Source organism: Erinaceus europaeus, chromosome 1 (genome assembly GCF_950295315.1).
Source record: "Erinaceus europaeus chromosome 1, mEriEur2.1, whole genome shotgun sequence".
Classification (NCBI taxonomy): Eukaryota; Metazoa; Chordata; class Mammalia; order Eulipotyphla; family Erinaceidae; genus Erinaceus; species Erinaceus europaeus.
In genome coordinates, this window is record NC_080162.1 from 46,832,708 (window position 1) to 46,845,674 (window position 12,967).

Here is a 12,967-nt window from a genome sequence, read left to right on the forward strand (position 1 = left end):
CTGGGCAATGCAGTCACGACTGTGCCTCCCTCGTGGGGGCATGAAGAGGGGATACACCAAGCAGTTGGCATGCACTGGCATTCTGAAACTGCTCATAGGGATTTTTTTTTCTTATGTTTGATAGGACAGAGAGAAATTGAGAGGGGCGAGATAGATAGATAGATAGATAGATAGATAGATAGATAGATAGATAGCCAGACCTTTAGACCTGCTTCACTGCTTGTGGAGTTTCCTTCCTGCAGGTGGGGAATTGGGGCTTAAACCCAGGTCCTTGTGTATGGTAACATGCGTGCTCAACCAAATGTGTCACTGCCCTGCCCACTCATGGGAAATTTTCAAAGGACGAGCAGTCCCAGCTGAGCTGGGCCAAGAGCTTGTGTGACCTGTAAGTTCTTCTAGCTCCATTGTGATGGGGTGCACTTCCCTTCCTGGGGGACCAAGCCTGCTGAGCCTGGGCCTGTCCAGGTCCCCTGGCCCTAGTGCTTTATGCTGGGCGCTGTGCTAGCCCCCCAGGATGGCAGATGGCAGTCCCTGAGTCCTCCTGAGGGGCCCAGCATCTGCCTGTCTGAGCAGCCGCCCTCCCCCCATGAGGGCAGGCCACAGAACAGGGTTGATCAAGGAGTCAGTCATTCAACAACCAAATCCCATCACAAGCCAGCCCCTCTACCCCATCCCTGATCCCCATCCTACTTCAGATACAGGTCAGTCCCCTCATGTGACATGAATTACCTCCTCTGAATTGGATCCAGTCAGTCTTATTTTTATTATTTATGTATCATTTATATATTTGTGTCATGTGAGAGAAAGAGCCCCCAGAACACCACTCTGTCATTCCTGCTGGTCTGTTTGTTATTTTGACTTTGCTGTTTTTCTGTGGTGCCAAGGCTTATTGAACCCAAGACCTACCTGTTTCTAAAATAAAAAAAAAACAAACAAACATTTAAAAAAATTTTACCAGAGCAGGGAGTCGGGCTGTAGCGCAGCGGGTTAAGCGCAGGTGGCGCAAAGCACAAGGACCGGCATAAGGATCCCGGTTCGAACCCCGGCTCCCCACCTGCAGGGGAGTCGCTTCACAGGCGGTGAAGCAGGTCTGCAGGTGTCTATCTTTCTCTCCTCCTCTCTGTCTTCCCCTCCTCTCTCCATTTCTCTCCGTCCTATCCAACAATGACAACAACAACAATAACTACAACAATAAAAAAACAACAAGGGCAACAAAAGGGAATAAATAAAAAAAAAATTTACAAGAGCACTACTCAGCACTGCTTAGGGTAGTACTGAGGGTTGAATTTGGGACTTTGGGGTGGGATCTCAGGCATGAATGTTTTCTTACATTCACAGTGCTATCTCCCTAGCCCCAAGACCTCCCTGTTGAAGCATTCACTCTGCCTCTGAGGCTCTTCCAAGCTCTAGCCCATGTTGAACCCTGAATTCCTGCCTGAGCAGCTTTGCCTTGGCCTTGGCTGCCACTCCCCACCTCACCCCCCTTCAGCCCCCCTCCCTCAGCTCCCTTCCTCTTCTTCCCCACAGGAACAGCTCCTTGAGGAGCTAGCTGTAGGCCAGGCAGGTCCCTAAACTCTGTCCCTGGGATAGAATTTCAGTGCTTAAGCCCTTTACTCCACACCCTGAGTGGTGCCTGCACTGATCCCATAACTCAGCTGTGAGGTGTGCTAGGGAAGGGATCCCTGAGAGCCCAGCCAAAGGTACACTTGGGGACCCCTCATTTGGGTATCAGTGGAGCATTATTCCAGTCAGACATCTGCCCAGATAGCACCACTCAACAACGACCAAAGTGATTTCAGGGGTGTCAAGTGCTGTGAAGGAGTTAAATCAGGGTGTGTGAGACAGGGGCACAGTGAGGAAACAAGGAGCAGACCGGGTACATGGGGCCAGCAGGGTTGAGGATGAGCTTCAAGGGGCAGGATGTGGGTGTGGGATTGGCATGAGGTTTGGTGGTAAGAAAGCATACTCCCCTCACCCCTGGCACTACTCCCCAGTGCCTCATGGGTCACAGTAGCAAGCCTGATGGACTAGGGCATGTGAGCCAGGCCTTGAGTGCAAGAATCCTGGCCAGAGAAGCTCCAGAAGTGTGAGTGCCCTGTAGCCTCAGTCCATGCTGTGAGAGCAAGTGCAGACACACTGTGAGAAAGGCACACATTAGGCACACCTTAAATACTGTTGGGGATGCTAAACACACACTGGTCAGAGGACAGGACTGCTTCTCAGTGGACCCCTATATTAGCTTCTGTCCTCCTCCCCTCTCCTCCCTCCAACACACGCAGCCTGCAGTCAATGTTTAAAGGACAGCTGTGTCTCTGTCTGTCCCCACAGATTCTGCTACTCCCTTGAGTTGCTGCCCTGAGACAAGAGAAGGAAAGATGGTTATTTTCACCTTCCCATCTCAGCCCAACTCCAAGGGGTCTGGGCCCCTGACTTCCAGCCTGGCCGGCCCAGATTGGGTTTCAGCCTCACCTCTGGCCTTATTTCCCAAGTAACCCAAGCAGGCTGAAATGGTCACATGGCTGAGACTTGCTGAGGCTGGGTGGGTGGTCAGCACAGAGGCCTGAGCTGAGCAGCAGGGCTCTGAAAAGATGAGGGTGGGGGGTGGCCTCTTAGCCCCGAGTCCCATCCCTGGAACCTGAACACCCCTCCACTCTGGACAGAACTTTTTCTTTGCATTTCTTTTCTCTTTCCCTTTCCTTCCTCCCCTCTTTTTTTCCTTCTTTCCTTCTCCCCCCCCCCACTGGAGATTTACACATACACAATTGTACTTCTCCCTAAGGACTTCTTTCCCTCTTTTCTCCTCTCCCTTCTCTTGATTTTCCTCCTCTCTTTCCTTTTCTTCCTTTTTGATAAAAGGTGAGAGACAGAGTGGGAGAGAGAAACAGAGAAGGAAAGAGAAACATCCCAGCACAAATCCACTGCTTCCCCTTTGATTTTTTTTTTTTTCCCCTACTTATTTATTTAGCAGAGCACTGTTCAGCTCTGGCTGATGGTGGTGCTGGGGATTGAACTTGGGATCTCAGAGTGTCAGGCATGGAGGTCTTTTACATCAAAAGGCCATGTAAAATCAGGAGGGGAACAAGAGCAGGGTCAGGCCCTGATACTCCCTTGCTGCCCAACTCATCAGACAAGGTTACTCTTCCCCCTCCCCAGCCAGGCCTCTCAGGCTATTGGGCAGGAACCACCCTCAGTCTTTTCCTCCCAGCCTCGGAATTCTGTTGGGGTGCCTGACAGAGACACCATGGAGCAGTTGGGGCACAGAAGCTGGGCCTGAAAGTAGTCTCTGAACCTTGGATACCTCCACTATAGGAAGGGTCAGCCTGAGATGTGGGCAAGGGAAAACCAGCCTGTGCTCAAGGATTTCCTGAGCCGAGTTGGCACTCTGGCCTGCAGTGGCCCCCTGAGCCCACCACCCAGCAGCCAGGGCTGGGCTGGCACTCAGGCGTTACCCTGCCTGGCCCCAGAGCCTGTGGGAGCAGCATCTTACACAGAGTTTCCCCATGGCCCAGGGCTGCCCCCTTGGCCTCCTGTGTGACAGCCAGTGGGTCACACGTGCCCTAGTCCTTGGCAGGCACGCCTGGGGATGTTTAATATTTACTGAGTCCTCCCTGTGCTGGTGAGATATCCACCCTTGCAGGTGGTTCTCTGCCCTGGTGGTTGTGACATCGGGCCAGACTTGCAACCTGATTTCGCCATCCAGGTGGTGGCCTGGCCCTTGGAGCTGTCTCCTGAGCTTCAGACTCCACAGAGCACAGGGCTCAGAGCTCCCAGAGCCAGTGCTTCTAGACAGTCACAGGAGATTCCCAGGTTCTGGAAGGTGGCCTGCCCAGGGCACACAGCTGCCGGGGAGTTGGGCCCCTGGGAGCTGGTAGGTGAGTAGGGCTGGCGCCCTCAGAACTGCATGCCCACCCTGCCTGCCCTCCTGCCTGCCTACCTGTTTAGGACCTTGTCTGAAAGCCCCTTCTCACAAGGCTGCCCCACCCACCCTGCCAGCCTGGAGATGGCGCCTTTGTGGAAGGCCTATTCTAAGAGGTGGGTGACATGGCTTTGGGTGGGTGAGGGAAAAGGGCACAGCCCCTCCCCAGCCTCTGGGAAGTGCCACTGGACATCTACTGCACAAACAGCAGCAGCAGCAGGTGTAGGGGTGAGCAGTGTGACACATTGGGCTTCAACCAGCCTCCGGTATATGCCCTTCACCCGAGTCTCGCCTGCCTCAGCCTGTCATTCCTCCTTTGTTTGTTTCGTTGGCACTAGGTACTATCTGGCTTACGGCTTTAAAATTTTATTTATGTATTAATGGAGGGGAGGGAGAACCAGAACATCACTCTGGCACATGTGATGCTGGGGATCAAACTTGGGGCCTCATGCTTGAAGGTTCAATACTTAATCCACTGTGCAAACTTTGGGCCACTGGTATGTGACTATTAAAATTTCTCTTTACACAGTTAAAAAAATTTTTTAATTAATTTTTCATTTATTCCCTTTTGTTGCCTTGTTGTAGTTATTATTGATATCATTGTTGTTGGATAGGACAGAGAGAAATGGAGAGAGGAGGGGAAGACAGAAAGGGAGAGAGAAAGACAGACACCTGCAGACCTGCTTCACCATCTGTGAAGTGACTCCCCTGCAGGTGGGGAGCCGGGGGCTCGAACCAGGATCCTTACACAGGTCCTTGTGCTTTAACTTAACCCACTGCGCTACCGCCTGACTCCTTAAAAAATATTTTATGAGGATCAGGCAGTAGTGCAGCAGATTAAGTGCAAATGACGCAAAGCACAAGGACAGGAGTAAGGATCCCAGTTTGAGCCCCCAGCTCTACACCTGCAGGGGCATCACTTTACAAGTGGTGAAGCAGGTCTGCAGGTGTCTATCTTTCTCTCCCCCTCTCTGTCTTTCCCTCCTCTATCAATTTCTCTCTGTCCTATCCAACCATGACATCAATATAACAACAACAACAACAATAAACAAGGGCAACAAAAGGGGGGGGAGGGATCCATGGAGCAATGAATTTGTAGTGTAGGCACCAAGCCCCATCGGTAACTCTGGAGGCAAAAGCAAGCAAACAAACAAACGAAAACCTTTAAATGAGAGAGAAATAGAGGGACCAGAGCACTGCTGAGATCTCATTTCTGATGGTTCCAAGGATTGAACCTATACCATATATATACTAACTCAGCTAGTATGTGCCATATATCATGTATATTAGTTGAATAAAAGAAGTTCTAGGGAGATAGCATAGTGGTTGTGCAAAAGATTTCCACACTTGATCCAAGATCCCAGGTTCAATCCCTGGCATCATCATAAGCTAGGACTACTATACCATTATCTCTACTGTCTCTGTATCGCTCTGTATCTACCTGACCATCTCTCCATCTATATCACTTAGCTTTGCCAGGTACTACTTCAAGTCTTTTATTTATTTATTTCTAATTTATTTATTTATTTAAATGTTTATTTTATTTATTTATTCCCTTTTGTTGCCCTTGTTGTTTTATTGTTGTAGTTATTATTGTTGTTGTCGTTGTTGGATAGGACAGAGAGAAATGGAGAGAGGAGGGGAAGACAGAGAGGAGGAGAGAAAGATAGACACCTGCAGACCTGCTTCACCGCCTGTGAAGCGACTCCCCTGCAGGTGGGGAGCCGGGGTTCGAACCGGGATCCTTATGCCGGTCCTTGTGCTTTGTGCCACCTGCGCTTATCCCGCTGTGCTACAGCCCGACTCCCTTATTTCTAATTTTTAAACTTTATTTTATTTGATAAAACAGAGATAAATTGAGAGGGAAAGGGATGGGAGAGAGGGGGAGACAGAGAGATAGAGAGATATCTGCAGCACTGCTCCACCACTCATGAAGCTTTTATTTATTTATTTATTTTACTTTTTTTTTTTTTTTCTCTTTTTCCCAGATTATCTCTGGTTTATGGTGGTGCTGGAACTGAACCTGGGATCTTTGGTGCTGCAGGCATGGAAGTCTTTTTGCATAACCATTATGCTATTTCCCCATCCCACAAGTCTTTTACATTTATTAACTCACAGATCGCTTACGGTAGCCCTTCCTATGCTCCCCATCTTACTGATGAGAACACTGGGGTTCAGAAAGGCTCAGTAGCTTGCCTCAGGCCACCTGTCCTGTAAGTGGGAAAGCCAGAGAGAGGTCACATCTCCTCCCAAGTCCTGCCCCTGCAGGTGACAGGCAGTTCATGGGGGCACAGACAGCGTTTGTGTTGGTCACTCAGGAGCACCAGGAATAGTGCCTGGTGCGCAGTAGGAGTGACTGTCCCATGACAGCTTAGTTGGGGAGAGGGGGAGATCCTTTCCTGCCCCTCCTCCTTTCCTTTTTTCCAGATGGGAAAGCAGGTTAGAGGAGGCTCTATACCTGTGGCCTCTGGGGAGGGATTTGAGTGTGGGGACTGGCCTGGGGCTTGTGCTCTGAGAGGCCCCTGAGGGTCCAGGTGGGATTCTAGATGGGCATTGAGGCTGGCATTGTCCCCTGAGTCCCTGGCCCCTGTGCCCCACGGCAGGCAGGGCTGGGGTCTGTGTGTCAGGCCCGTGGGAAGCACCAGCCTACAGACACCCTCAATAGGGAGCTGGAGGCTCCTTTCACGTGGCAGCAGTGTGTGTGCATGCGCCTGGGCTGAGGACGTGTGCTTCTGCTGCACCAGGGGTTGCCGCTCTAGCAGCCCTCCTCTCGGGCCTGTCTCAGGAGCTGGATGTGTCCTGGATGTCCCCTGGTGTCAACACCTGTTCCCTCCTCTCCTGAGCTGTGAGACCTTGAGGGTAGGGTTCTGCCCCTTGGCTCCCATCTCCATCTTTACTGGGAGAAACCCCAGCTATGAGAATTATTTTTTAATAGAAAAAGACAGAGAGGGGGAGGGGAGGGGAAAGGGGGAAGGAGAGAATATCCCAGTACTGAAGCCACCTTCAGTGCTGTGGGGGGTTGGGCTCAAACCTGGGTCGTATTGCAAAGCAGCACACTAGTCCAAGTGAGCTATTCAACCGGTTTGAGAATTTTTTATTTTACAACTGTTCTGTAAACAATGAACTTCCCAATAAAGTTACACACACACACACACACACACACACACACACACACACACACACACACACACATTATTGAGCGAGAAAGAAGCAGAGCATCACTCTGGCATATGTAATGTTGGGGTTTGAACTAAAGACCCTTTGTGCCACTCCCCCATGGAGAGCCAGCCTGGTTCCCAGTGTCGCTTGCCTCCCATCCCCTTGTATACTCTCTTCCCTCACCCAGAACTTACTGAGCATCTACTATATCCCCGACTGTGAGTAGAGGGACAGAGACAGCTGGGATGTGGATATTTTAACAAGAGCAAACACTTATTAGTAGATACCCATGACGTGCTTTCTTGAGCCAAATGTTGGAGCTGGTGTTTCATGGGGTTCTCAGCCCCACTCAGAAAACAACATCTCCTCACTTTATGGATGAGAAAATCTGAGGTCAGATAGTAGCTGGGTATGAAGGTGAAATTGCTCTGACAAAGAAATCCTCAAATATAGGAGGTTAAACCAGATGAGTTACTCCTCTCTCTTCTGTATAGGTCAGGAGGCTAAGGGTGGTCTTTGCTTTAGGCTCCCAGTTCTCCCTCACCCCCAGGGCTCTTTCTTTTTTTTTTTTAAATTTATTTCTTTATTGGGGAATTAATGTTTTATATTCAACAGTAAATACAATAGTTTGTACATGCATAACATTCTCCAGTTTCCCATTTAACAATACAACCCCCACTATGTCATTTATCATCCTTCATGCACCTGTATTCTCCCCACCCACCCACCCCAGAGTCTTTTACTTTGGTGCCATATGCCCAGGCCTCATTTCTTGCCTCTTGTTGTTGCTCAACCAACCCTGGGGGTGAGCTGGAGTGCTTGAGGCTGAGGCTGAGGTTGGCTGCTGTGCATCAGTGTTACTGAGGATGACGGGCAGGAAGAGGGAAACATTAGAGAAAAGGGCTGACTGCTCCTTTTAAGAAAAGATGTCAGTTTGAATTGCTTCCGGCTTCTGCTCTTGACACCTCTGTAAGAAGGCCACACAGGGACATCCAGAAAGCGGTGTTCTTAGACAGACAATATGGACTCACACTGCTGGAGGTGAGCAGGCCCAGATTCAGGCTCTGGATCAGGCTCATCAGACACCAAAAGGGGCTCAGGTGCCAAGGATCCAGTTCTGTACTCCAGTGAGGGTGCCCCGGCCTCACACAGCCAAAATCAATTCTGAAATGCTGGTGAATTTCTGAAGGACTGAAAGACACAGCAGCTACAGTTGAGAGATAGTAGTTCTTAGGTTCATCTATAATACTATAATACTATAATACTCCTGACCCTAATAGGTGAAAAAGACTTAGAGAAGAAAGAGGGACATCCATCTGGCTCCTTTAACTAGAAGTCATGGCAGGTATGACTGCAAGCATAGATGGCTCCAGGAAATCACTGACAAGTGACTTTAATCTGCCTCTATCTGCTTCCCTCTGTGTCAGCTCCTTTATCCTGACACAGTGCTAAAGAAGATGGCTAGAAGTCCTGGATATATGTTTCCCAGATTAGTCATATTGGTGGGAGGGAGAAAAAAACCAAAACAATAATAAAATCCTGCCTTTGAAGAAGAAACTCTTCCCTTTCAATTCCAAATCAAACTCTTGGCAGGATGACTGGCCAGATTTGTATCTCATGCCTCTGCCTGGGCCAGGGGTGTAGGATATGTTGTCTAACTCAGACCTGGGGCACAGGCTTGCCTCAGACTGTGTGTGGGGGGGCAGGGGCACGGGGGGGGGGGGGGGCGTGGTTAGGCCACCTGTCTCCAAAGCATGTGTATACAAGAGCAGGTTTGAAGAACTGCCCCAAGGGGAAACTGAGGTGTTATTAACAGGGGAAGGGACACAGATCCTGGACTGACAAAGTCATCAGGTACCTACCCCATGGCACACCTCAAGCCCTTTGGTCCTGGGACGATGATTTGGCCTCTCATGTTGCTTTGCTTGCATAGACAGGATGTGATGATCAGAGAACAATAGGGTTTGGATCCCTTGATTCTACTTCACACAGAAAATTAATATTAATTAATTAATTAATTAATTAATTTTACCAGAACACTGCTCAGCTTTGGCTTATGGTGGTGTGGGGAATTGAACCTGGGACTGCAAGTGAATTCTTTTCTTTTTTTTTTTTCTTTATTATGGGATTCATGTTTTATAGTGAACAGTAAATACAATATTTTGTACATGCATAGCATTTCCCAGTTTCCCACATAACAGTACAACCCTGTCATCCTGTTCCAGGACCTGAACCCTCCCCCTCACCCACCCCAGAGTCTTTTACTTTACTATAATACATCAACGTCATCCCAAGTTCTGCACAGCGTTTTCTCTTAAAATATTTAAAATTTTAAAATTATCTTTAGAGACAACCAGAAATCTAGAGAGAAGGAAGGCATAGAGAAGGAGAAAGATAGAGAGACACCTGCAGCACTGCTACACCACTTGTGAAGCTTTCTCCCTGCAGGTGGGGACCGGGGACTTGAACCTGGATCCTTGCACATTGTAATGTGTTCACTCAACCAAGTGCACCACCACCAGCCCCTTGCAAGTGAATTTTTGATACTAGGTCCTCCTCCTAGCTCCTCCTTCTCCTCCTGCTCCTGCTCTTCCTCCTCCAAATCATTAAATTCAAGTCCTGGTTTTATAAATGAGGAAACTGAGGCCCAGAGAGTCTCAACAAATTTACAGAAACGAACACAGCTTGGAGTAGACTCAACCAAGTCTCTTAACTGACTGTCTGAGGTTCTGACCACTGTTCCCCTAAATGCCCACCCTCAGAGAGGGTTTTGTCCAGACCCTACTCTGACCCCTCCACCCCTTCTCACAGAAAGTTCATCCACAGGAACTCTGTGAGGTCGAGAGCCCCTGTGAAAGCCTCCAAGATGTACGGCACACTGAGGAAGGGCTCTGCCTGCCCTGATCCCAAGCCACAGCAAGTGAAGAAGATCTTTGAAGCGCTCAAGAGAGGCCTCAAGTAAGAATGGGCTGGTTGACTGGAGCCTTTGAAAAAACGCATTCCCAAGGTTGGACAGTGACACACCCAGTTAAGCACACAAGTTACCATGTGCAAGGACCTGGGTTCAAGCCCCTGGTCCCCAGTTGCAAGGGGAGAAGCTTCATGAGTGCTGAAACAGGGCTGCAGGTATCTCTCTGTCTCTCTCCTTCTCTTATTTATTTATTTCTAATTTTATTGCCACCAGGGTTGTTGTGAGGCTCCATGCTGGCACTATGAATCTACCACTCCCAGTGGCCATTTTTTTCCCACCCACCCCCATTTTATTCGACAGGACAGAGCGAGATTGAGAGGGGAGGGAGAGAGGAAGCAAGAAAGATAGACACCTGCACACTTGCTTCTCCACTCATGAAGTATCCCCCGGCAGAGGAAGCAGGGTCTCGAACCCTGGTCCTTGTGCATAGTATTATGTCTAAACTGGGCATACCACCAACCGACCCCTCTCTCCCCTTCTCTATTTCCCCTTCCCCCTCTCAATTTCTCTCTCCTATCCAACCAAACAAAAATAAGAAAAATAAAAATAAATTAAAAATAAAAGAAAAACCTATTCCCAGGGACCAGGAGGTAGCTTACCTGGGAGGGGCCTGCTGGTCTGGCTCCCATGGTGCTGGGGGAGCTCTGGTGCTGTGCTACTGCTTATCCTCTCTCTCTCTCTCTCTCCTTGTATTGGTTGATTGACTGATTTTGGATGGAGAACAAGAGAAATCAAGAGGGAAGGGGAAGATAAAGAAGGACCAAGAAAAAGGAAGACCTATCTGTAGCACTACTTCATGGCTAGTGAAGCTTTTCCTCTGTAGGTGGGAACTGGGGCTTGAACCTGGGTCCCTGAGCATTATAACATGTAAGCTCTACTGGGTGTGCCACCACATGGCCTCCACTGCTACTCTTTTTCTCTGGAAAAAAAAAAAAGTTGTCTGGGCGAAGCCCTGGCAATAGTGAAACAGTCGTATTCCTTGGCCTTGGCGCCTGTGCCTCCTGCCTCCTGCCTCCTGCCCCTTGCCCCCTGCCCCTTGCCCCCTGCTTCCTGCCCCCTGCCCCTGCCCCCTGCCTCCTGCCTCCTGCCTCCTGCTCCCTGCCTCCTGCCCTTGCCCCCTGCCTCCCGCCCCCTGCTTCCTGCCCCCTGCCTCCTGCCCCCTGTCCCCTGCCCCCTGCCCCCTGCCTCCTGCCTCCTGCTGGGGCAGAGTGAGCGGGCCTCTGAAAGAAACTCCAGAAGGGATCTTTGTGACCCCAGAAGGACCACATGACTGAGATGTGTCTGGGGGACCGGGCCATGGCGCACCTGGTTGAGGGCACATATCATCGTCCACAAGACCTAGGTTTGAGACCCCACTCCCCACCTGCAGGGGGAAAGCTTCACAAGTGGCCAAGAAGGTCTGCAGGTGTCTATCTTTCTCTCTCCCTCTCTATGTCTCCCTCCTCTCCCAATTGCTTTCTCTTCTATCAAATAAAATTGGGGGGAGGGGGGAATGGCCATCAGGAATGGTGGAGTCACAGTGTGGTACTGAGCCCAAGCCATAACCCTGGTATCAAAAAACAAACAACATGTCTGGGGTCAGCAGCACACACTTTCCCCAGAAGCCTGACTCCTGAGAGAGTAGTAGCCTGGCCCAAGGTGGGGTGAGTGGGCTCAGAGAGAGTAAGCCACGTTCCTGGAGCAAACCAGCAACCATGTGATGGAACAGGCCCTCAACTGTCTTTAACTCCAGCCCTAAGGTTCCCAGATCCTGACTTCCAGAGTGGCCTGCTCTGGCCACCTTTCCCACAGGCTGGACTGGAGATAAGGCCTACTTTCAGACCTGGGTGCCCCCTCTTCCCTGCTATATGATGCTTGTGGTCTTTGAGGGATGGCTTTCCTACTCTCTGAAACAGGTATAGGGCTGGAGAGATAGCTCACCAGGTGGACCATGTACCTTGATGTGTGCATGCAGCCTGGGTTTGAGGCCTGGCACCACATGGGAGGTGCTGTGGCACCAAGGGAAGCTCCAGTGTTGTGGTCTCTCTCCCCTTTCTCAGTCTGAATGAAAAAGCAGGTACTGCCTCTGGTCCTGATTTTGAAAAGAATGATGATAAATAGTACAGTGATAGTAGGGCATGCTTAGAGACTGCCTGGGGAGGCAGAAAAGAGAGTCCACACTGTACACAGCCCTCCGCACACCACCTTCTGAATGTCGGGTCTGGAGGCCAAATGAGCTGGGCAGGGCCAGATGTCCAGGTGGCTGGATGACTCTGTCTCTCCACTCTGGGGACCAGCCTGGCTGCTCCACTGTGGGCATCGTCCCCTACCTGCTTGTTGATGTCCCTCTTCTTGTTCCTTTTCAAACCCTGCCTTCCTTCTCCTCCCAGGGAGTGTCTGTGTGTACAGCAGGCTGAGCTGGATTACCTGTCTGGACGCCACAAGGACACCCGTAGGAACTCCAGGCTGGTAAGACACCCTCCCCTATCCCAGACAGCTAAGGTCAGAGGTGGACTCCCCACATCCTAAACAATTTCCTTTCCAGAGAAACAACTAATAATTGTTTAGTATAAGGATGTTCCATGCAATTTTCAAAACACACTAAAAACTTATTCCCTGCTTATTAGAAGCTAAAGATGATATTGTTATTTTTTAAATATTTATTTATTCCCTTTTATTGCCTTTGTTTTTTTATTGTTGTAGTTATTGTTGTTGTTATTGATGTTGTTGTTGTTGGATAGGACTGAGAGAAATGGAGAGAGGAGGGGAAGATAGAGAGGGGGAGAGAAAGATAGACACCTGCAGATCTGCTTCACTGCTTGTGAAGCAACTCACCTGAAGGTGGGGAGCCAGGGGCTCAAACCGTGATCCTTAAGCCGATCCTTGAGCTTTGTGCCACGTGCGCTTAATCTGCTGCGCTACTGCCTGACTCCCAGGATGAT

The 12,967-nt window shown here is 49.9% G+C and overlaps 1 protein-coding gene across 9 annotated transcripts in view; it reads left to right on the top strand.

Moving 5' to 3' along the window:
- Positions 1 to 12,967, top strand: part of RIPOR3 (RIPOR family member 3) — a 94,072-nt gene that overhangs the window by 50,149 nt on the left and 30,956 nt on the right. For 2 of the 9 annotated variants that reach the window (XM_060185361.1, XM_060185385.1), the window contains exons 1-3: positions 3,718 to 4,032; positions 9,902 to 10,033; positions 12,416 to 12,494. In XM_060185361.1, coding sequence (XP_060041344.1) covers positions 3,902 to 4,032; positions 9,902 to 10,033; positions 12,416 to 12,494 — 342 coding nt within the window. In that variant the 5' untranslated portion in view covers positions 3,718 to 3,901. Of the gene's footprint in view, positions 1 to 3,711; positions 4,033 to 9,901; positions 10,034 to 10,869; positions 10,914 to 12,415; positions 12,495 to 12,967 lie in introns of those variants that run through there. The other 7 variants (XM_060185377.1, XM_060185367.1, XM_060185388.1 and 4 more) reach the window with 7 other exon arrangements.